Source organism: Pteropus alecto, unplaced genomic scaffold (genome assembly GCF_000325575.1).
Source record: "Pteropus alecto unplaced genomic scaffold, ASM32557v1 scaffold276, whole genome shotgun sequence".
NCBI classification, from domain to species: Eukaryota; Metazoa; Chordata; class Mammalia; order Chiroptera; family Pteropodidae; genus Pteropus; species Pteropus alecto.
In genome coordinates this window covers 2,137,985-2,162,309 of record NW_006438074.1, presented here as the reverse complement: position 1 = coordinate 2,162,309, position 24,325 = coordinate 2,137,985, and the positions used below count along the sequence as shown (strand labels likewise).

The following is a 24,325-nucleotide window of genomic DNA, read 5'->3' as shown; positions in this document are numbered from 1 at the left end:
CCTCCTCCTTTTCCTCTTGTATTTTTGGATCGCTTTATATATGCAAGTCACTGTCTGAAGAATTGGATTCTGAATGTCTAAAGAAATATAGGACAAGGGTTTTTCCTTGGAGTGTACATTATAATCACCTGAAAAGATTTTGAATATAGAAATTCTCTGAGAACCCACACAAGATGAATTTTATTATTTTCTGGGGTGGGGTTTAGGTATGAGTATATTTTTTTTTTTTTTTAACTTCTTCAGATAATTCTAGTTTGTAGCCAGACTTAAGAAACACTGAACTCAAGAGTGATCCCATTCTATCTCTAGAGGAGACATCTTACATTATTCCAGGGTACCGAGCAGGGTGGTTTTGTCTATTAACACAGTGTATAGGAGGCCCGCAACACTTATAGGGGTCCACAGGATACTTGAATTTCTATTAATAGTAGAAGGAAGAAATGAACTTTTAGGTAAAAAGTTGAATTTGTAATATTTATTTATTTTTATGACAATGCACTTGTAAAATATAATTTTTATTTTATTTTATTTTTACGGAGGAAAGGATTCAGGAAGGCAAAAATGCCTAGGGTCTCTGAGAGTCATAATGCACCTTGGCAATGAGTTTATTTTCTAAGTCTGATTTCCTTGTGCTCAAACTATAGACTGTAAATATAGATGGGAAAGTATTAATGCTGAATATATGAAGGAAATTTTCATGTTTAACAGAGTGAAATTGGAGTGGATAGATCAGTTGTCAAAAAATGAAAGCAAGCCTTGATTATGTATGATGCTATATGTGTAACACTCCAATCTCAACATGAAGCTTACATTCTTGGTAGGATAATTTGCTGCTAAGTAATTTAAGACCTTATGGAAAAATATGGCTAGGGCACTGATAAAGAGAGTAAATACATAAAAAAATATAAATAGTTCTCATAACTCCCAACCTTGAAACAATAATTATAATAGATAATTAAAGAGTATACCAGTAATGTTTTTCACATTTCAAAATATAGTAATAATGGGTACTAAATACTTAATTTTCAGTTATGTAAATTCTATATATGAGAGAAACTTTTCAGGATAACTCTCTCCCATGTTTCAGAAAAGCTGATATATTTGTTTCACTTTGTGGCATATGAGTTACATGCTAACAGGCATTTTTGTTTATATCTATTCTTACATTCAAATGTTTAGTGCATTATGATTTTATGATTTGAACTTTTTGACTCTTACCTCCTGGGTCCCATTAGTCCTAGATACACTGAATAATTGATGCATAAGATGGCAAAACTGCTGAAAACATTATTTATCGAAGTCCCATTTGCAAACTCCTTCAAACATAGGTTTACTCAGCCTTAGCATCATCGATGGCATGGAACAGAGGCTCTCTCACCTGCTCCTTCAGCTTCTTTTCACAATTTCCAGGTTCCAAGTTCTGGAAGGCAGTGCTAAGTCCTGCGTTTGTTACCTGTGCCAAGGGCTGCCCAGACCTTTACTCTTGCTCTGTTGTCTGCTTTTTCTCTTTGTCTCTTAAGGCGGACGTAGCCAGAGTAGTCAAGGTTTGTATAACCTTGCACTAAAATTTTCCATTTGTCAAAAAGGTATGTAGAAGCAAACCTGAGTATTTAGCTTTTTTTTTTTTTCCCTAAAGGGAATATGCATCTGATAGGAAACATAATATTCTATAAACTCTAATTGAGGGGAGAAAAGAAACAAGGCTATAACATTTACAACCTTGATATTTCTGTGCTGGTCATTAGGGCCCTTGCTGAGTCCCACTGAACAGCAAGATCACTAACAGTGCGGCCCTGGGGTTCAGCGAGACCATCAGAATCAAAGTTATGCTCCCTGAGGTGCTAAAGATGTATAAAGAATGGGTAATGGTGAGTCACCCAAATAACTGTTGCACCATCAGTAAGAGATGTGGGATTCGAGGCAGGCTTGCCAAGTGAGTCTGCAGAAGGCATTCCCAGAAGTGGATGTTTAGCAGTGCTGTGGGTCAGCACTGATTTGGAGGAGGTCATCAAGAGGAAACGACCACCAGTTGGTCCTTGGTCTGGACCCGGGCAATCAGAGGCTCCTCACCTCTTCCTCTATCCTTGGAATGTATGCTCTATTCATCCTTCCCACAGTAGGAGACATTTTCAAGGATGTAGCCTTGAGAGAGCTGTGTTGTTAAGACCATCAGGATAGCATACATGTCTGCACCCAGTTAAGGCCTCCATATAAACTTTTAAGATTCCGATGGACTGGTGAGGAGATCTACTCCTCTCATAGTTGTCCAAGACAAGCCTTCTAAGTTCCCTTTTAAGTTCCCTTGCTTATTGAAACCACCACATACCAATCTGTAGTGATCTGCCTCTTTCTTTGGTCCCTTCTTGCCCTCAGTGTATAGGAGCCAGTTTGAGAATCAACATTTGAAAATTGTTGATTCAACTGGAGGGAACACCAGATGGAATAGCAAATAGATCAATTTTTGTAGAGAGATTGGACTTGGAGTGACTTCCTTTGAACAAACTTTGGTACAATTCTGGAGAAGAGAGAGGTGAAAATCTAGGGCATCACTCGCTTTGAAACCAGGTGTCATGATAAAACAGGCTGTGGTTTGACTGCCAGTAAGTTTGAATTCAGTACTAACTGTGCAGAGATGTCCACGTTAGTTACATATGCATTGTCTCTCTTTTAGGTTCTTCAGCTGGGATCAGATATCCTTCCTCAGTATAAACAAGAAGCGCCAAAGACGCCACCACATATTATTTTACACTATTGTGCTTTTAAAACTACTTGGGATTGGGTGATTTTAATTCTTACCTTCTACACCGCCATTATGGTTCCTTATAACGTTTCCTTCAAAACGAAGCAGAACAACATAGCCTGGTTGGTGTTGGACAGTGTAGTGGACGTTATTTTTCTGGTTGACATTGTTTTAAATTTTCACACGACCTTCGTGGGACCTGGTGGAGAGGTCATTTCTGACCCCAAGCTGATAAGGATGAACTATCTGAAAACTTGGTTTGTGATCGATTTATTGTCTTGTTTACCTTATGACATCATCAATGCCTTTGAAAATGTGGATGAGGTAAGTTTCTTTTTTTTCCTTTTTGAGTATTGTGGATGATGTTTTGAGAAAATTATGGTAAAAAGAATTTATAGATAATTCAAACTTCTTTTTAGCCACCACTTTCAACCTTTACCCAACTAAACACTTGCTATAAATTATCATAGTTGATTACCTTAAATTAATTTTTACCTGCTTTTTTGTTCTTGATTTCTGGTTGAAATACTAATTACTAGGAAAATGGCTGTGGTTGGAGATCGTGGTTGGAGGATGTGGAGCAGAAGAAAAGCAGCACTTTTGGAGTTGAATACAGTTCACAAACTAGATAATTGATTGAAAGATAATGAAGTAGATGTATTTTCTTTGGAAACTGTAACATTTTAAAATCATGCATCACAACATAGACTATTAAGTAGCCATTAAAAATACATAGGAACTACTGAATATCAATTAATTTGGAAGGATTTTCGTGAAATTCTGCTTTATTCTTGATATGCATATATAGATCTGTATATAATTGTACGAAATGAAGGGAAAAAATGGAAGGCGACATACCATTTGTTAACCTAGTTTACTGGGATGGGTATGGAAGAAGAAGAGAAAAGGGATGTGGGAACCCACCAAAAAGAGAAAGAGAAAAAGATTTTACTTTAAACATGTAACATTTTTACTTTAAAAGTGTAATGTTACCAAATTATGTGTTTATGTAAAGTTATGTATGTGGGTATACAAATTTTTTTAAAAAATAGGTCAATTTAAATGTCACCTATTGGATTGTGATTGAAAAAAAACATGCAACTGAATTGAGACCCAGGGGAAAGACATCATAAAGTACTGCAATTCAATCACTATGGTAACTTGCAAAGTATTTTTGCAGAGCTGTTCTCACAGCTCTCACATGTACAATCAAAACAAATATGCTAAACACTAAAAGTTAAAGAGAACTGGTCATTTTGTGTGCTGTATTAACACATTTAATAGTATCATTGTATATAATGTGAAGTTTATGTTAAGTTCACATACTATTATACAGTCTATTTTTGTTTACTTTGATGATATGATTTCTAAAGGACTAATAGTATAAAGAAAAAGTTTTGATGCTGCAGTACAAGGTGATGAGAGAGATTATAAGCAAATGTGTGCCTTTCAAACGCATATGTACATATATGTATATATACTTATTTGTATTTACTATATGTTATACTATATTTGTACATACTATCAGCTTTTAAAAATCACATCACTTATGTGAGTTAATTTTCATAATGGTACTAAAAGAATTAACTATGTTACCCCCTTTAGAAGATAATAATATGTAGGTAAATAATGTGGAGTGTTTTCCATTATGAATTTTACCTTTTTCTTCATATAATTTTATGTTTAAAAAATGCTTTACTATGAATTTTGTGGAAAAAGAAAAACCTAAAAATCACCTAAAAATGGTAGAAGATGGAATTGGGGGAAATTATAATGTTCCTATTATACATGATGAACTTTTACCAATTTTCACAAATACTTGAAATTCGAAGTCCCAAAGCAATTGAGCAACAAGGTCCCATAAAAAAGCAAAAACAAATATAAACAAAAAACTCTCAGTGTATCCATATATCTCTGGACTCCTCTCTCCAGATACATATGATAGCAGTGTTTGAGTTAACATAAAGATAGGGAAACATTTATAGAAGAGCAATTCTTGAATTTTTGCCTTTTTTGGTTTCTTTTTTTATAGCTTTGCTTATAAATTTTGTCTAAGTGCATTTGTGGTTAGAGACCATATTGGATGAATTTAGATGTCTGGTTTAATTCAAGGTTCTGCTAATTCAGTGTTATCTGTACAACAAAATACTCAAAACATGCACAATATCTTAAAAGACCACTCCATCTAGAGTTTCTTAGCCTTTAACTTAATAGTGGATGATTTTCAATTTGCTGCACTAAGCTAATAGGATACAGCCCATAATTTCAACTAATAACATAGAAATGAGTCAATATAGAATATGTCCATTACTAAATTGTGTTCATGATGATAATACTATAAACTTAATTTCCCTAAAGAATCTACTCTGTTCTCACAGACCGTTCAGATGGAAAACTCTCCACTATACCGTTGTTATTGCTGTTGTTATTCTATGTGTGTTGGAGAAAGATCGAAAATTTTCTTCACTGACTTTTTTCCCTATAAAATTTCAGTTGACTTTAATGATATTTAAAAAACATTTTTTGTCTGAAAGTTACATGTAGCCTTTATATTTTGATGCCACACATGTAATTTTTGCTTTAAAAATTATGGGAAAAAAGGAATCATGGTAATTTGTTTTCTAATTTTAAATTTTACCTACATCAAGCTTATAAAAGTACATTTATTTCTTTCCTATTTACCTGCCAGAAGGAGTTGAGAAGAGTTAATTTTGAAAATGCTAATGATATAATGTGATAATAAGCAGTATCCACATTTCATTTACTAAATGGATTAATATATTAAGAGTAATAAGTTAAGATTTCAGTTATTTAGGACATAGGCATAAGAATTTCAATAAAAATAATGAAAAGATTAGCTCAAGTCATAGAAAAATACATTAAATATATTACATTATAATAAATATATTTAGCATAATATAAAAATATATTAAAAGGTCCTTAGCCTCATCCACATTAAGGAAAATGCACAGTAAATCTACAAACTATACTGACATACTCTTTTCAGTTATCACACTGTTAAGATCAAATCTTTGTTAACAAATTAGATTGGTGAGTACAGTGGCTAAGAAGGTGCAGTACTTGGATCTCCCTGTATGAAAACCTGCTGCATGGAGCATAGTTAGTGTTTTCTGGAACCAGCTCCTGTTTTGGGAAAGCCGATTGTTAGCAACATTTTCAATTTTCTGTACCCAGAAAATTGAAAATGCTTCGAAGAAAGGCTTTTAAAAAACTCTGTAGAACCAGTTGTTAATCATTTACCAACACACCACTGAACACAGTTGACTAACAGTTGCTGTGTTATCTGATTTGCTGTGGTTCGCACACTGAAGCCATAATTCTCCAAGGCTAAGCGTTACCCCAGTGTCTATGAATGGTGGTAATATTATAGTTTGTCTATTCCTGCTTAATGCCTAACTCTATTGAGCAACTTTTACTCTGGGACTCCCCATTACCTAACTAGTCTGAGGCTCTTCCTACTCAATCCTTCCTTCCCTCTTGACAGGTGCCAGAATTGCATTGTTGTCTGAAAGCTCCTTCTTCCTTCCTTCCTCCTCCCAGGCATTTATCTTGGTTAAATTCTAACACATGTAACCCTGACTTGACATCACACTTAGGGGACCAGAATGTCATATAGTTGGAATCATACAATATGTAGCCTTTTCAGATAGGCTTCTTTTACTTAGTATTATGCATTTAAGGTTCCTTTATGTCTTTTCATGCCCGATAGCTCAGTTCTTTTTAGTACTGAGTGATATTCCATTGTCTGGATGTACCACAGTTTATCCATTCACCTTCTGAAGGATATCTTGATTGTTTTCAAGTTTTGGCAACTATGAATAAGCTGCTATAGATATTTATGCTTATAGATTTTTGTGTGGCCATAGTTATCAGCTTGTTTGGGTAAATACCAAGAAGCACAATTGCTGGTAAGAATATGTTCAGTTTCATAAGAAATCATCAAACTGTCTTTCATAGTAGCTGTACCATTTGCATTCCACCAACAGTGAATGAGAATTCCTGTTGATCCACATCCTCACCAGCATTTGATGTCAGTGTTTTGGATTTGGGCCATTCTAAGAGATATGTAGTGATATCTTGTTTCAATTTACAATTCCCTAATAATATATAAGGTTGGACATCTTTTCATATGCTTATTTGCCATCTGACTATCTCCTTAGGTGTCTGTTTAGTTCTCTTGCTCATTCTTTTAATTGGGTTGTTAATTTTCTTGTTGTTGAGTTTTAAGAGTTCTTTGTATATTTGGTGTAATAAGCCTCTATCAGATATGTATTTTGCAAATATTTTTTCCCAGTCTTGGCTTGTCTTTTTTTTTCTTTCAACAATATATTTCACAGATCAGAGTTTTTAATTTTAACGAAGTCTAGTTTATTAATTATTTATTTTATGGATCATGACTTTGGTGTTATATATGAAATATTATCACCATACCTAAGGTCACCTAGTTTTTTTCTCATGTTATCTTCTAAAAGTTCTATATTTTCATGTTTTACATTTAGGTGTATGATCCATTTTGAATCAGTTTTTGTGAAAGGTGTAAGTTCTGTGACTAGATTAATATTTCTGCATGCATTTGGATGTTTAGCTGTCTCAGCACCATTTGTTGAAAAGACTATCTTTGATCCATTGTATTGCCTTTGTTTCTTTGTCAAAGATTAGTTGACTATATTTATGTGGAACTATTTCTGGGCTCTCTGTTTTTTTTTTTCTATTTGCCTTTTCTTTTGCCAATATCTCACTGGCTTGATTACTGTCACTTTTTAGCAAGTATTTAAATTGGGTAGCGTTTGTCCTCTAACTTTGTTCTTCTCCTTCAATGTTGTGTTGGTTCTTCTGCTAAAGTTTTGCCTCTCTTTATATACTTTAGAATCAGTTTATCGATATATTCAAAATCAGTTGCTGGAATTTTGATTGTGATTATGTTATAGCTATTGATCAAGTTGAGAAGAGCTGACATCTTAAAAATATTGAATATTTCTGCCCATGAATGTGGGCAGTCTCTCTATTTATTTAGCTCTTTGATTTCTTTCAATGGCATTGTGTAGTTTTCCACATACATATCTTATACATATTTTGTTAGATTTATATCTACAAGTATCTCTTCCTTGCAGACATTAGGGCATTTTTCTTTGGCCACTATGCTCATCTCTCTTTCCATGAGTTCCTTTCCATGAATATTCTATTATCTAATGGAAATTATTTTCCATTCAAATGACCTGTCTGCCAGCTTTTTATATGTGTTTAGGTGTTGCCTCAGGGTTTAGGTCCCCAAACTGGGATCTTCCATTGGAAGTATAAAGCATTGTGGACAAATGAATATGAAAAAGAAGAAGGCACTGTTACTAAATTCAAATGTTCCTATCTTCTAGTTTGAAAGAAAGACTTACTCACAAACTATTCAAGGGTGTGAGTAAGAGTCAGTGTGAGGGAGGAGACGGGGAACAGATTAGGAGAGTGGGTAAGAATCAGACTCAGGTTCTAAATTGGAACATGGTGGCAATGGTCTGAGCTTTTAAGTTGTATTCCAGATGAGGATGGGTGGTTATCAAGGTTGGGTAAAGCACAGATTTAAAAATACATATCTTCCTCCCTCCCTCCTCCCTCCTTCTTGTCCTTCCTTCTTTTTTTCCTTTTTTTAATTTTAATTTTTAAATTAGAGTTGACATTCAATATTATTTTATATTGGTTTCAGGTGTACAGTATACTAGTTAGACATTCATATAATTTATGACATTATCCTCCTGATTAGTACCCACGTGGCACTATACAAAATTATTACAATATTTTTGACTATATTCCCTATGCTGCACTTTATATCCCCATGACTATTTTGTAAATACCAATTTGTACTTAATCCCTTCATCTTTTTCACTCAGCTCCCCAACACCCCTCCCATCTAGCAATCATCAATTTATTCTCTGTATCTATGAGTCTATTTCTATTTGTTTATTTTGTTCTCTAGATTCCATATATAAGTGAGATCATATGGTATTCGTCTTTCTCTGTCTGACTTATTTCACTTAACATAATACCCTCTAGGTCCATGCATGTTGTTGCAAATGGTAAGATTTCATTTTTTAAAGCCAACTAGTATTCTGTTGTATGTAGGTACAGCATCTTTGTCCATTCATCTATTGATGGGCACTTAGGTTGCTTCCATATCTTGGCTATTGTAAATAGTGCTAGGGTGTATTTATCTATCTGAATTACTGTTTTGGATTTTTTCAGACAAAACCCAGAAGTGGAATTACTGGGTCATATGGTAGCTTTATTTTTAATTTTTTGAGGTACTTTCAAACTGGATTTTAATTTACATTTCTTTGATGATTATTGATGCGTCACATCTTTTCATATGTCTATTGGCCATCTGTATGTACTCTTTGGAGAAATGCCTACTCAAGTCTTCTGCCCATTTTTTAATTGTATTGTTTGTTTGTTTGGTGCTGAGTTGTGTGAGTTCTTTATAAATTCTGGATATTAATCTGTTGTATGTATCATTGATGAATATCTTTATCCATTCAGTAAGCTGTTTTTCTGTTTTGTTGATGACTTCCTTTGCGGTGCAAAACGTTTTTATTTTGATGTGGTCCCATTTGTTTATTTTTTTTCTTTTGTTTCCCTTGCCTGGGAAGATATATCAGAAAAAATAGTGCTAAGAGCAATGTCAGAGAGTTTACTGCCTTTTTTTCCCTAAGGAGTTTTATGGTTTTGGATCTTACATTAAGTCTTTAATCTATCTTGAGTTTATTCTTGTATATATATGGTGTAAGAAGGTTGTCCCATTTCAGTTTTTTGCAGGTTATCTGTTCAGTTTTCCCAATACCACTTACTGAAGGGACTGTCTTTACCCCATTATATATTTCTACCTCCTGTGTTGTAAATGACTGTATAGGCATGGATTTATTCTGTTCCATTGATCTGTGTGTCTATTTTTATGCCACTACTATGCTGCTTTGATTACTTATAGCCTTATAGTATAGTTTGATATCAGGTAGCATGATACCTCTAACTTTGTTCTTTTTTCCCAAGATTGCCATGGCTATTTGGGGTATTTTATGGTTCCATGTAAATTTTAAGGTTATTTGTTCTTTTTCTGCAATAAATGCCATTGGTATTTTGATAGGGATTGCATTGACTATATAGATTGCTTTGGGTAGTATGGACATTTTTAATGATGTTAATTCTTTCTATCCATGAGCACGGTATATGCTTCCATTTATTTGTATCTTCTTCAGTTTCTTTCTTCAATGACTTCAAGTACAGGTCTTTTACCCCCTTAGTTAAATTTATTCCTGGGTATTTTATTGTTTTTGCTGCAATTGTAAATGAGATTATTTTCTTAGTTTCTCTTTCTGATAGTTCATTATTGGTATTTAAAAATGCAACTGATTCCTGAATATTAATTTTGTATCCTGCTACCTTACTGAATTCATTTATCAGTTTTAATAGTTTTCGGCAGAATGTTTAGGGTTCTCTCTATATAGTATTATGTCATCTGCAAATAATGATGGTTTTACTTCTTTCCAATTTGGATGTCTTTTATTTATTTTTTCTTGTCTGATTACTGTGGCTAGGACTTCCAATACTATGTTGGATAAAAGTGGTGAAAGTGGACAGTCTTGTCTTGTTCCTGATCTTAAGGAGCAGGCTTTTAGCTTTTCCTCATTGAGTTTATTAACTGTGGGTTTGTTATGTATGGCCTTTATTATATTGAGGTATGTTCCCTTTATTCCTACTTTGCTGAGAGTTTTTATCATAAATGGTTGCTGGATTTTGACAAATGCTTTTTCTACATCTGTTGATATGATCATATAACTTTTAACTTCCAATTTGTTAATGTGGTGTACCACATTAACTGATTTGCAGATATTGAACCAGGCTTGCACCTCAGGAATAAATCTAGCTTATTCACGGTGTATGATATGTCTAATATCTTCATGAATTTGGTTTACTAGTATTTTGTTGAGGATTTTTGCATTTGTGTTCATCATATGGGCTTATAATTTTTTTTTTTTTTTTTTTTTTTTTTTTTTTGGTAATGTCTTTGTCTGGTTTCAGAAACAGGTTAATGGTGGTCTTGTAAAATGAACTTGAGGGCCATCTCTCCTCTTGAAGTTTTTGGAATAATTTAAGAAGAATAGGTGTTAACTCTTCTTTGAATGCCTGGTAAAATTAACCAATTACACCATTCAGTTCAGGAATTTTGTTTGTGGGGATTTTTTTTTTTCTTATTGATTTGATTTTGTTAATAGTAATTGGTCAGTTCAGATTTTCTGTTTCTTTTTGTCTCAATCTTGGGAGATTTAATGTTTCTAGGAATTTATCCATTTCTTCAAGATTGTCCAATTTGTTAACATATAATTGCTCTTAGTATTTTTTAATAATCCTTTGTACTTCTGTGGAGTCAGTTGTTACTTCTCCTCTTTCATTTCTGATTTTATTTATTTGGGTCTTCTCTTTTTTTCTTGATCAGTATGGTTAAAGGTTTATCAATTTCATTTATCTTTTCAAAGAACCAGCTCTTGGTTTCATTGATCTTTTATATTGTTTTTTAAGACTCTATTTCATTTATTTCCACTCTGACCTCATTTTTTTCTTCCTTCTACACTTTGGGCTTTGTTTGTTGTTCCTTTTCTATTTCCTTTAAGTGTAAGGTTAGATTGTTTATTTGAGATTTTTCTTGTTTTTTTTGGAATAGGCCTATGCTGCTATGACTTTGCTTCTTAGACTGCTTTTGCTGTGTCCCATAGATTTTGGGTGGTTGTGTTTTCATTTTTATTTGTCCCAAGGTATCTTTTGATTTCTCCCTCGATCTCATTGTTAACTTATTCATTGTTTAATAGCATGTTATTTAGCCTCCATGTGTTTGTGTGTTTTCAGTTTTTTTCTTGTAATTGATTTCTAGTTTCTTACCATTGTTGTTGGAGTAGACGCTTGATATGATTTCTGTATTCTTAAATTTACTGAGACTTGTTTTGTGGCTTAACATGTGGCCTATCTTGGAAAATGTTTCATGTGCACTTAAGAAGAATGTATATACTGCTGCTTTGCAGAATGCTCTAAAAAGATCAATTAAATCCATACAGTGAACATTGTGAACATTGGTGAAATGCTCTAGAAAGATCAATTAAATCCATACAGTCTATTGTGTCATTTAAGGCTGCTGTTTCCTTGTTGATTTTCTTTCTGGAAGATCTGTCCATTGGTGTTCCTGGGTGTTGAGGTCCCCTATTATGACTATATTACTGTCAATCTCTCCCTTTATGTTAGCTAATATTAGCTTTATATATTTAGGTGCTCCTATGTTTGGTGCATAAATGTTTACTAGGGTTACATCCTCTTGTTGGATTAATCTCTTTATCATTATGTAATGTCCTTTGTCTGTTATTATACACTTTGCGTTAAAGTCTATTTTGTCTGGTATAAGTACTTTTACCTCAGCTTTTTTTTCCATTTCCATTTGCATGAAATATCTTTTTCATTCCCTTTAGTTTCATTCCGTTTGTCTTTTGATCTGAAGTGAATCTCTTGTAGACAGCATATGAATGGGTCTTGTTTTCTAATCTACTCAGCTACCCTGTCTTTTGATTGGAGCATGTAATCCATTTACATTTAAAGTGATATCAATAGGAACATAGTTATTGCCATTTTATTATTCATTTTTATGTTCTTCTCCCTTTTCTTCTTCTTAAAGAAGTCCCTTGGTGGTGATGAATTCCTTGAACTTTTTCCCACCTGGGAAGCTTTTTATCTTATCCTCAGTTTTAATCAACAGCCTTGCTGGGTAGAGTAGTCTTGGTTTTAGGTCCTCACTTTACATCTCTTTGAATAATACATGCCAGTCCCTTTTGGCCTACAAAGTTCTGTTGAGAAATCAGCTGACAGTCCTATGGGAGATCCTTTATAAGTTACTAGCTGACTGTTTCTTGTCATTTTTAGGATTCTCTCTTTGTCTTTAGCGATTGTCATTTTAATTATGATGTGTCTCGGTGTGGGTCTGTTTGGGTTAATCTTGTTTGGGACTTTTTGCACTTCCTGGACTTGTATGTCTCTTTCCTTCACCAGATTAGGGAAGATTTTTGTTATTTTTTCAAATAGGTTCTCAATCCCTTGCTCTCTCTTCTTCTTCTGGTACTGCTATGATGTGTTTGTTGTTATGCTTGAAGAGGTCCTTTAAAGTATCCTTATTAAAAAAATTTTTTTTCCTTTTTACTGTGCTGACTGGGCGTTTTCTCCTACCATATCTTCCAAATCACTGATTTAATCCTCTGCTTCATTTAACCTTCTATTGATTCTCTCTAATATATTTTTCATTTTAGTTATTGTATTCTTCCTTTCCGATTGGTTCTTTTTTAATGGTATTTATGTCCTTTTTAATGCTTACTATCTCTTTCTTGAAGTTCTCACTGAGATCATCTAGTCTTTCCCCGAAATTCACTGACCGTCCTTATAATCAATGTTTTAAACGCTTTAACTGGTAAATTGCTTGCCTCCATTTCATTTAGTTTTGTTCTGTCTTTTCATTTGGAACATGTTTCTTTGTTTTTTGTTTTTTTTTTTTCATTTTGGCTGCCTCTCTATATTTGTTTCCATGTATTAGGTAGATCTGCTATGTCTCCCAGTTTTGGCTGAGTTGTCTTCTGTAGTAGGTGCCCTGTGTGGCCCAGTGATGCAGTCTTTCTGATCACCTGTACTGGGTGCTCCAAGAGTGCCTCTTGTGTGGCTTGTGCCCTTCTGTTGTAGTTGAGCCTTGATTACTGTTGGCATATAGTGGGTGGGATTTACTCTTAGGCTGACTGGCTGTAAGGATTGGCCATACCCATGCGTATGAGCTGCTACATGTCGGGGCTGACCCCATGGAATAGGAGTCGCCCCAGTGGGGTCATGTGCCTGTTGAGACCACCCTTTTGGTTGTGCTGCTTGTGGGGCTAATCAGATGGTGCTCTTTTGTGGTATGATGCCAGGTATGTTGGTTGTGGGGTCCCTTGAGAGGGGTTCCCTTGCAGATCAAAGTCAGCCACTGCCTGTGACTGGCTCAGGACTACCAGTAGGAGCTACAGAGCTATTACCAGTTGGCTGCTGCCTGTACTGGACTTGGAGGCACATGGGAGGATCCGTACTGTGAACTGAGGCTGGCCACCACTATTACTGGCCTGGGGCTGCTCAGCAAAAGGCTCAGTGCACCCCAAGGCCTGAGACTGCCTGCTGGCTTCCAGTAAGGCTTAGCAGATCAAAGATCCTCAGGTGGTACATGAATTGGGTAAGGCAGAGTCTCAGGGAGTCACTAGAGTGGGGCAAGTGGTGTTCACCAGGTTAGTGTGGATTCAGATTTGGTGCTAGTGCTAAGCCTGTGGCCACTCACAAAAGTCTCAGGTCACACCAAGGCCAGCTGCCACCTAATTCTGGCCTATAGACCTCTGAGATTTTTTCAAGAAATACTGCAGCTTTGGCTGGGACTGGAGCTGGTTGTTCACTACTGAAGTGTCTCTGTAGGTGTGTGAGCTGAGGCCTATTGATTGCTGCTGAAGGAGCCTCGTGCTGTGTGTGGCGTGGGGCTGGTTGCCTACCTATGAAAGTACCTCTGGCAGTGCTTAAGTCGGATGGGGTGGGGTCTCAGAGAGTCACCAGGGTAGAGCTAGCAGAGTTCACCAGGGTGATTCAGTTTTGGTTGTGTTGGGGGAGGGCTCAACACAGGGATAATGGTGACTGTCCCTTTAGCTCTCACTCTGAAGCCACATAACTCAGTCTTTCTCTGTATGTCTCTGGTGCCTCCTGAGCTGCTTTCCCTTTTCCAGATGCCAGGGTGAGTACCTGTGAGCAAGTGAGTCTGTGCGTGGGCCCTTTGAGAGGATGTCTAGGTTTCTAGCAGCCTCCTTTCTCACCTGGATGATCAGAATCCCTTTTGATTTTCACAACCAGATTTTGTGGGAACTCCTCTTCTTGGCACTGGAGCCACGGGGTGGGGCTGGTGTCCCTCGCTCCCCTGGTGAAGCTCCTCAGTTGAGATATCCCTCTTCATGCTCCACTGCCACATGTGGTTGTGGGGCCAGCCCGTTCCATATCTCCATCCCTTCTACAAGTCTTGATGTGGCCTCTTCTTTATATCCTTAGTTTTAGGAGTTCTGTTTAACTAATCTTCAGATGGTTCTCCAGGTTGATTGTTCTATAATTTAGTTGTAATTTTAATGTGGTCCTGGGAGGAGGCAAGCACAGCATTTACCTACTCCATCTCCTGACCTACTCCAACTCCCAAGATAGATATCTTTCTTGTATTTGAAAATTTTGATTATATTCCAGGAATATTTCTTTTGCATGAATTTTCCACATAGACAAAGTAGACTGTCTAACTGAGGGAATTATCTCTCAGAGGATAGGAAGTAACAAGCAATGAAAACAGCAATGAGATTTCTTTATTTGATTTTGTTGCTTACATGAAAAGAAATTTTTACCTGAACTGATGATCTTCATTCATGATGAATGCTTCCTATTGTTAAGCATTAGGGAAATGATTTTGATGTAGAGGCAAAGAAGGTTGAAATATATTGCAATATGTATGTTATAACCATTTCATTTTTTTTACCTTAACTAACTATGGATACTTGCATAGAAATTGCTCTTTACTGTCTTTCTGCACAGTAATATTTCCTATGCTTGAGAATACATCATTTCCTCACTGTATTTTGAAGGAAGTTCTAAACCTTCATACCTACTCTATTTGGTCTTTTTATTACTTTATTTTATTCCATAATTTCATCTCTGCTTTCATATATCACATGCTAGCTACTAAGAAATAGATTTATTTTATATTGGAATTCTTCATCTTTAAGAACTCTGTTTTTTAGACATTGCAGATAAAGGGTTAACAAAACCATTTCTCATTCTGCATGAGAATTTTACCTTTGGTCAACTGTCTGCCTGTTCCCCCTGACAACTGATGAAGGATATATATTATTTATGTTTCTAAGCAATATTACTTATATTGGAAAAAGACCTCTGATCACTAAATTGCATCTGGACTGAGAATAACTTTTAATGAAGTATAAATAACTTGATGACACTGTGGCATAAGAGCCCCCTGAATGATACAAGTCTGAGCATATTCCTTGTAGGACTCTGAAAGCGATGCCTCTGTTGTTATTACAGGTATTGGGTTAGATGGATCATGAGGCCTTAAAAGATGGATCCCCAAACATTACCATCACAACCTGTTGATAAGATGAAGCTGAGTTGAATTTATTGCTTACTATTATAAGGGGGAACACTGTCCTCCAAAAATTTGGCAGTGTCTCAGAGCAGAAGAGGAGAGAATTTATTGGGAACTGGAAATTTGAATCATGATGGGTCTATCAAAGCTGGGCTGGGGGAGTGGTTAGGGGAATTTGCTTTATTAGGACTGGGTAAGTTTCAAGGCTCACAATACAATAGTCCAGGATTGGTGGAAACAGTAAGATGAGGATTTGGGGGCATAAAATTCAAAGAATCTTAAGACATAAACTGTCTGTTGATACTTTTCACTGTAGAGTTAATGGGTCTTTGGGAAATTCCTGTAATGAAAAATCAAACCATTTGCCTGGACAGGGTAATGGAGTCCTGGAAAAATAAAGTCACACTAAGGAAGACAGAGGAATAGAACAAAGTCATGTTAACATAGACAGTAAGGTATGGTTTCAGTTCTGAGTGTACAAGCTGAGTGTGAGGTTAGACAATTTCAGTTCTAATGTTTATAAGTCAAGATGGTTTCAGTACCTGCCAGTGGAGTGTCATTTACTCACTTCTGCATTGCCACCTGGAGGGAAAAACACAAGGAACATAGCTCTGTGGACTACCACACGGACTGCTATGAGGTCAAATCCTGTGGGAGAAGATGACTGATGCTGCTGTACTGATAAACGGTGATTTCTGCTCTGTATCCCTCTGAGTCTACTGAGAAAAAAACATGGTCTATAATAGTATTGTGAGCCTGAATGTTTACCTGGTCGGTATTGCAGACACAAATATGGACTTTACAATTAAATGCCTGGTGTGCATTTTTTAAGAAGATGCTAGCTTTCACTGGGATTTGTGTTTATGTCAGGGTGTCAGTAAAAATCAGTCATTTTTAGTTACATTCACATTTATACACAGAATTACACTGAGTTATGAGTGGCCATATTCAAAAGCTGTTGTTTGAGCCTTGACATATGTTGCAATTATTTTGGCCACAGTGAATGAAGAGGCCTAGATGACAGGAGCTTGTGCAGCAGTTATTTTATAATAATCACGAATAGACCAGGAGAATTTTTTAACCAAACGTGGTCCTGCTGGAATTTTAGAAACAATTGTACTTGTGTTCAGTATTGACATCTAACAATTAAGTTTACTAATAGTATATCTAAAGACAGTGTTACCTGTATAGGCATAGTAATCATATTTAGGAACTATAATCTCCATGTTCAGAATCCTTTCAGTGTATAAGATAAAGTTACATCACTAGGACTGATCATTTCTGCTCTTCATGTGTTTTAAACATACATGAACACTTTAAAAAGTATATATACATACATATATATATATATATACACAAAAGTATATATATTATATACATATATATACAAAAGTATATATATTATATACATATATATATAATTTCAGAGAGTGATATGCTCTACAAATAAAAATAATACAGGGAACTAGGGTATAGAGAATGACCGGGATGATCAGAGGTTGAGCCATGTTGGAAAGCATGTAGTGGGCTAAGTATAGCTCTTAGGTTAAGAAATTTTTTAGTTGCAAAGAAAAGAGATGCAAGTAACCTCAAGTTATGGGAGATTTCATATAAGGATGGACATTTAATATAAGGATGGACAATAATCCGTGTACTTAGATTGACTTTTGAGATGTGGCACATTCAGAAATACAAAGGAATGGCCCAAGAAATTAATTTTTCTCTCAAAGTCATCCTTTAAATCCAAAAAAAAAAATTCCTTAAGTGATTTCATTCATCTGTTCACTTATCAAATACATATCGAGCTACGTGTTTATTCTGACTATTAAGAATCTAGCAGTGAGCAAGCACACAAACTCCCTCCTATCTTCATGAAACTATCTAAGAGAAATTGCAGTGGACACTTATTAAAAAACAGCAAGGAAGACTTTGTTCAATACTATTGCAGTAAGGGAGAGAGATTGAACTCTGCTGAAACAAAAGTCAGGGAGATTGGGTAATGATTAGACCATCTGTGTTTGCTAATTGGTGCTTATCAAAGTTAGGCTCCTACCCTCCTACAGAGACAGAGACAGAAGTGCTATAGTTCTTGATGATTACATTTCAAAGGGATGGCTCCCAAGTCCTTAAATACCTTCCTGTGTTATAAAATTGGCAAAAGTGTGGGAGAAGATTTATATCTCAAAGGGGCAGAGAAAGAATTTATAATTGAAAATTTTCTAAAGCAAATACTCTAAGAAAAGGGAGGTTAGGGGCCTAAAGTCAGGGAAAAACTTGTCTAAAGTTTAACCAAACTTTCAGGAATATTAGAGAGGAACATTAAGGCCCTCTTGGTGGAGAAAAACAGTAAACATACATGAAAAACTTAAATATATACTTTCAGATAGTGATATGCTTTACAAATAAAAATCATACCAGATGATAGGGTATAGAGAATGACAGGGATGATTGGGAGGTGAGCCATGTAGGAAAGCATGTAGTGCGCTAAATGCAGCTGTTAGGTTAGAGTTTTTTTTTAGTTGCAAAGAAAAGAGACTCAAGTGACCACAAGTGATAGAAGATCTAATATAAGGATGAGTGTTTTCTGGAACATCAGGAAAGAAACGATGGGACTAGTATGTGGTCCTGGACCATGGTAGCTCTGGGGACCTTGGCCCAAGGCACAGCCAAGTTGTGATATTAGGGAAGTGAGACTGGAAGTGGACACTAGGCCAAAGGGCTGGGAAGCGAGGGAGAAGTATACGAAAATGGAGCCACTCTTTGACCACTTTACATGTCTTACTTCCTTTACTATCTTTTTATTATAGCCTTAACAACCACATCATCACATATTATCATTAAAATGGTTGGAAAAGGGTCACTTTTGGAAAAAAATTTTGGATGACATGACTGTTCAGTCTGTTCTTCTATTTTTCCAGTTTTAGTAGACCTTTACTTGAGTGTCCTACCATTAATATGATTCACTTAGTCCTGTCAATATACTTTTCTATTTTCTCTTTACGGATGGAATTCTTACCTTCTCTTTTTATCTCTTGACTCCATTCCTGAATCTTTGTAGCTTTCGCTAGCACATGGTCTGTCACTGCCACTTCAGCCTTTCTCTGATTCAGCTCTCACTGCCTGCTGCATCATTCCCTCAGCATTTCTTGGACCAGTTATTGATACTACAAAACAAGGGTCTTAACTTGAGGATGGGAATAGTTAGGGGAAGTCTCTGAAAAGGTGACATAAGCCCAGAGCTACAAGATGGGTAGAAATTAACTATGCAAAAGGAGTGTTTGGTAGGTTAGGAAGAGTGTTTTAAACTTCATATTTGGAGATCCCCAGGTGAGAGAATATGAATTTTTGAAGAAAAGAAAGAAGCTTTCTATGACTGGAATAGAGAAAGCAAAAGACAGATACACGAAGTGAGACTGTAGTGGTAGGCAGGTTGTGTTGTTTGGATTAATTTAAAGGCAGCAACAAGTTATTGAAGGATTTAAAGCATCCCCCAGCCTGGCTTGCTTGTACATATATTATAATGTTTGAAAAAAAAAAGTTTTAGGCAATATACCTCTTTTTAGGGTGCGTGTTTTGATCATGCTTTGTATTAGACAGAGACCCAATAGATATTAAAGAGAAATTCTTAGCATTTAAAAGTACATTGTGGATGCTGCAGAACATTGGTGTTTATTCTATCCATCTCTCTCTCTCTCTCTCTCTCATCTATCTATTACCTTTGCCGCTGTGTTTTGATAAGAATATAAATTGGTTAAAACAAGTTGTTTAAATTGAGATCCTCTCCTGAAGCATGTTAACTAATGCATGGAGTAATTAAGCTTATTTCCCTAAAGATCTCTTGGTAGCATGAGTTAGAGAAGTGAATTCTGAATAAGAAAGAAGCAATAGAATTTGTTTTCTGGGTTGAGTTTGCGTAACAAATGTTATTGGCAATTTTCTTTCAGTCTTTAAATTGTACTCTATAAAAGGAAATGGAAGTGGACCTATAGTCATTCATGTATAACATCTATTTAGAATAAGAACCCAGTGGTTATGAAATGGAGCTTACGATTGTTTAGTGGTTTTTATCCAGTTGCCTGATATGGTGCTACTTGTGAAGATGAAGTAATGATTAATTATTAATTACAGTATCAGTGCCAGAAGAGTCAGAAATTATTAGGAGAGATTTATGTATTAGTTAGTTTATTCTTTAATTAATGTATTTTTTTTTAATAAATATTTGTTGCTTACTACATGCCAGGGAGTGCTAGAGAGTGTGCTAGGGATAAAAGAATGAATAAACATGATATGAGTACACAATCACAAACAGACAAAAGTCATGAAGGGAATGTCCCTGGTCCTTTGAGATTATATAATGAAATGACATGACCTAGACTGGAGTGAAAGTTTTTCTGAGAAGACAATGACTGGGCTGAGATCTGAAGTATGATTATACCTCAGGCTAAGGACAGGGGCATGAATGAGTTGTAAGACATTCCATTTAGAAAAAATAGCAAGTGCATAAACCCTGTGTTTGAGGAAGCATGACATGTTCAAAGAATTGAAAGTTGGATGGAGAGTGAGGTTAAGAGTGTTGAAAGATGAGGTTAGAGTGCTGCGCTGGGGCCAGACCATACAAGTCTGTGTAAACAGCAACAGATTTTAGAACAATGGAAGCTGGTTCTAAAATCATATGATTTTACACAAGGAATGGTTTTGAAGTGATGACTCTTATGTAGTGTTCAGAACAGATTAGATGGGGTCAAATGAATGACTTAAAAGTTATTAGGAAACTTCTATAGGTCCAGCAATGTTTGTATTATGAGCTAAGGTGGTGACAGTGCAGATGGAGAGAAGCGGATAAATTTGAGAGATATTTCGAAGTTAAAATTAATAGGATTTTAAGATAGATGGGGTATGGGAGATGTCAGAGAGAGGGGTGACAAGAATACTTCCTGGTTTCTGACTTGCTTAATCAAATGGCTAATGCTTATATTTGCTGAGATATTAGAAAAGGGCCAGGTCTGGGCCCTTTTGGGAAGGCAGAAGGGGGATAGTAATTTTTTTTTTTTTAAATGGGAGAGACTTTTAAATGTCTATGGGAAGGATATAGTTGAAGGAGGAGGAAGTGGCTGGAATTTTGAGCAGAACTGAGAAAGTTTGAAATATAAGGAGTAGATGAATTCATAAGAAAAATAGTAAAATTGCTGGGTAGCTGAGAGATGCTTTGATATGGATGATGAATTTATAGTGGAACCAATCTGCCCTTGTGCATATTCAAGATCATGACTTTCTTGAATGGTTCTTAACACAGGCATGAAGAAAGCTGATAAGTGAGCCAGGATTCAGATTTTGATAGAAATTATAATGAAGAGACAGAGATGCTAAGTGATTTAGGGTGTATAGTGTTACAGGGCCACATAAAGAAGACAGTGGAGAATGCGCAGGGTTGGTAGATGGGGAAAAAGTAGATCTTTAAGTGGATTAGAGGTTCAGTAAGGTTGAACTACTATTGCAACTGTTGTAATTGAATGATTTAGTCTAACAGAGAAGAAGATATGGCCAGGTAGCAGGATGATTTTATTCAATACTTCAGAGCTGGTGAAAATTTTAGGATACGACAAACTTCAGATTATGACTGTGGGAGAAGGTGTCTGAGGAGAAGTGGAAAGATTGAGATGAATTGGTGAAGAAACTGTTAGGCTAGGTTGTTGGAAGGGTCATCCATGTAGATAATGAAGATAGTAAAGATTTTAGGTGAGGTTGGACTTGAGAGATATTTAGGAGATATATGAAATAATAACTTTGAGTTCTCCATTCTCCTGGAATATTCACTAGCATGAATCCATGCAAAGCAAAATAGCAATACATTTCCCAATACAAAATCTAAATAATACCTAACAATTGTATATTAAATTTTATTTTACTATCCATAACTTACCTGTTCAGAGTAATGTCTTGTTAAAATGGGATCTCTGTATCTGGTAGGTATTTACATTGCCTCTAGTCTTAAGTCACACCAAGTATGAAATTCTGTGCACACAAGCACATAACATATCTGTTTTCCCAACATTTGTATTAGTTGTTTTTTTTTCCCTGCATAACATGACCCCCAAATTTTGTGAATAATAGCAATCAGCATTCCTTTAACTCATATGTCTTTAGCTCAACTGGGTAATTCTGCTAACTTGGGCTAGGTTTGACTTATCTCAACTAAGTTTACCCATGCATCTGTGGTAGGCTGCTGCTTTGGTTGGTGGCTGACTGGTCTGTGATGACTCAAAGGGATGACTCAGAGGGCTGTTCCTGTGGTCTCTTATCATCCAAAAGCCTAGTAGGTCTTCTTCACATGGCAACTGGGTTCCAAGGCCATGAGTTGAGGTGATATACCTCTTGAGGTCTAGGCTTAGAACTGGCACAAGATCGCTTACACCACATTCTATTGGCCAAAGCAAGTCATAAGGTCAGCCCGTACTCAAAGGCTGGGGAAATAGACCTTATCTCTTGGTAGGAGGGTTGCAAAGTCACATTGCCAAGGGGTGTGGAGACAGGAAGGGAAAAGGACCACAGCTACCTTTCTTTTTTTTTCAATCTACTACAACATCTGTGTATGAGAATTGGCAAGATGTAGTTGAAACACCATGCAGTTGGATATTATAACTATATTTCTGCACTCACTTAATTGTTATGTATCCTTTGACAAGAAAGTTTTTGATCATTCCTTTTCTGTTTGTAAAGCAAGAAGAGAAGAAGGTAGGAAAGAATATTAGCTGAGTTCATTAGTGATAATCAAATGAGAGAACTGGTTTATATTTTAAGTGGTTTTGTGATTGAAAGATATTATTTTTATGCTGATAATATTTTGCATCTCTTTAATGTGGAAATCCAGAAAAAAGTCTTGAAGAGTTAATAACACAGAGATGTCTCCTGGATATTGTTTCTCATGCTACTATGCCCCGAGAGGATTGTCAAGTAAGGAAATGGGCTAGAAATGTGGAAATCTGATGACTGAAAGTTCTCCGTTAACCTTGCTATGTTGTATTATGTATTTGATATGTTTAATATTCTCTTCCACCAGGGGAAACCAAAGGATTTGTGTGATTAGGGCTTAAAGGTTGAGAAAGAGGCAGAAAGCCTCTGGAGTGCAGAGGAGGGCACAGAAGGACTGGAAAGTATGAAGCGAAATGAGGCAGAATATGGATGAGCATATAGACTGGTGGAAAATATAGAATCAAGAAGCTGAAAAAGGTGGTAGTACAGAAGGGGAGTGTTTTTGAGGATTGGCATATAAAAATATTCAGTATTACCTTATGGGTGAAATGAAAATTCTCAACAAGAAAGTAAATAGGATTTATGGCCTGATCTTAAAGTTATGAGGGTGAGTCATAAAATCAGGAAAATTTCTTATTTTACTTATAATATTGAATATAACTCCCTCTCCCCACCGATCATATGATGTGGAAGAAATTATCGATCTGAATTATGTGTTGTGGTGAAATGTTAACCTAACAACATAGCAGCGACTATTGAATGTTCCATAACATTATTTTTGATGTTTAAATATAACATACTTAAAGAAAATTACACCAGTCTTAAGTGTAGAGCTCAAAGGAATTTCACAAAGTGAACCCAACTAGTAACCCAATTAGTAGCCATATAAAGACACAGAATGTTACCAGAACCCCCAAACTCCCCTTGTACTCACTACCCCTCCCCCAACAAAGTCATTATCTTGACTTCTAATTCCATAGAGGAGTTCCACCTGTTTTTAAGCTTTTTCTAAATGAAATCATCCAGTATATACTCCTTTGTGTCTGGTCTCTTTTGCTCAACATGATGCTTTTTAGATTTATTCTTGTTAATGCATATAGTTCTCATCTGTTCATGTTTATTTTTGGGTAATATTTCATTGAGTGAATGTGCTATGATTTATTTATCCATTATACTGGAGATGGACATTTGGATTATTTCAAGTTTAAGTATTTCATTTCATTTTAAAACCAAGTCATTTCCTTTGAGTTTTGATTATAGTGATTACATTAAATTCTCTTTGGTACAAAACAATGGAGAATGAGATAGTGAAAAAAGAACTTTTCAAAGAAAGCAAACACTTATTTGTGTATTATTTATTTCGAATAGCAGACTCTGATTATAAGCAGATGAAGGGAATGCTGGACAAATTCAAAGGTGAAACTTTGAGGTTATGTTTGGGAGCAAAAAGGAACTTGGTTTAACTGGAGCACTATTGCTATGCAATGACACGGTAGTAAATGACTTGGCAGGGTAGACAGAGATGGGATTGAAGACCTTTAAGGCCTGCAGAAGATACTGTGTTTAATACATTGTCTATTATGAGCGCTTAGAGGTTATGTGAGTGCTGT

The 24,325-nt window shown here is 35.8% G+C and overlaps 1 protein-coding gene across 2 annotated transcripts in view; it reads left to right on the top strand.

The window, feature by feature from the left end:
- KCNH5 (potassium voltage-gated channel subfamily H member 5) overlaps positions 1-24,325 on the top strand; it is a 346,402-nt gene that overhangs the window by 128,445 nt on the left and 193,632 nt on the right. For both annotated transcript variants that reach the window (XM_025049120.1, XM_006915107.3), the window contains one exon: positions 2,672-3,064. In XM_025049120.1, coding sequence (XP_024904888.1) covers positions 2,672-3,064 — 393 coding nt within the window. The remainder of the gene's footprint in view (positions 1-2,671; positions 3,065-24,325) is intronic.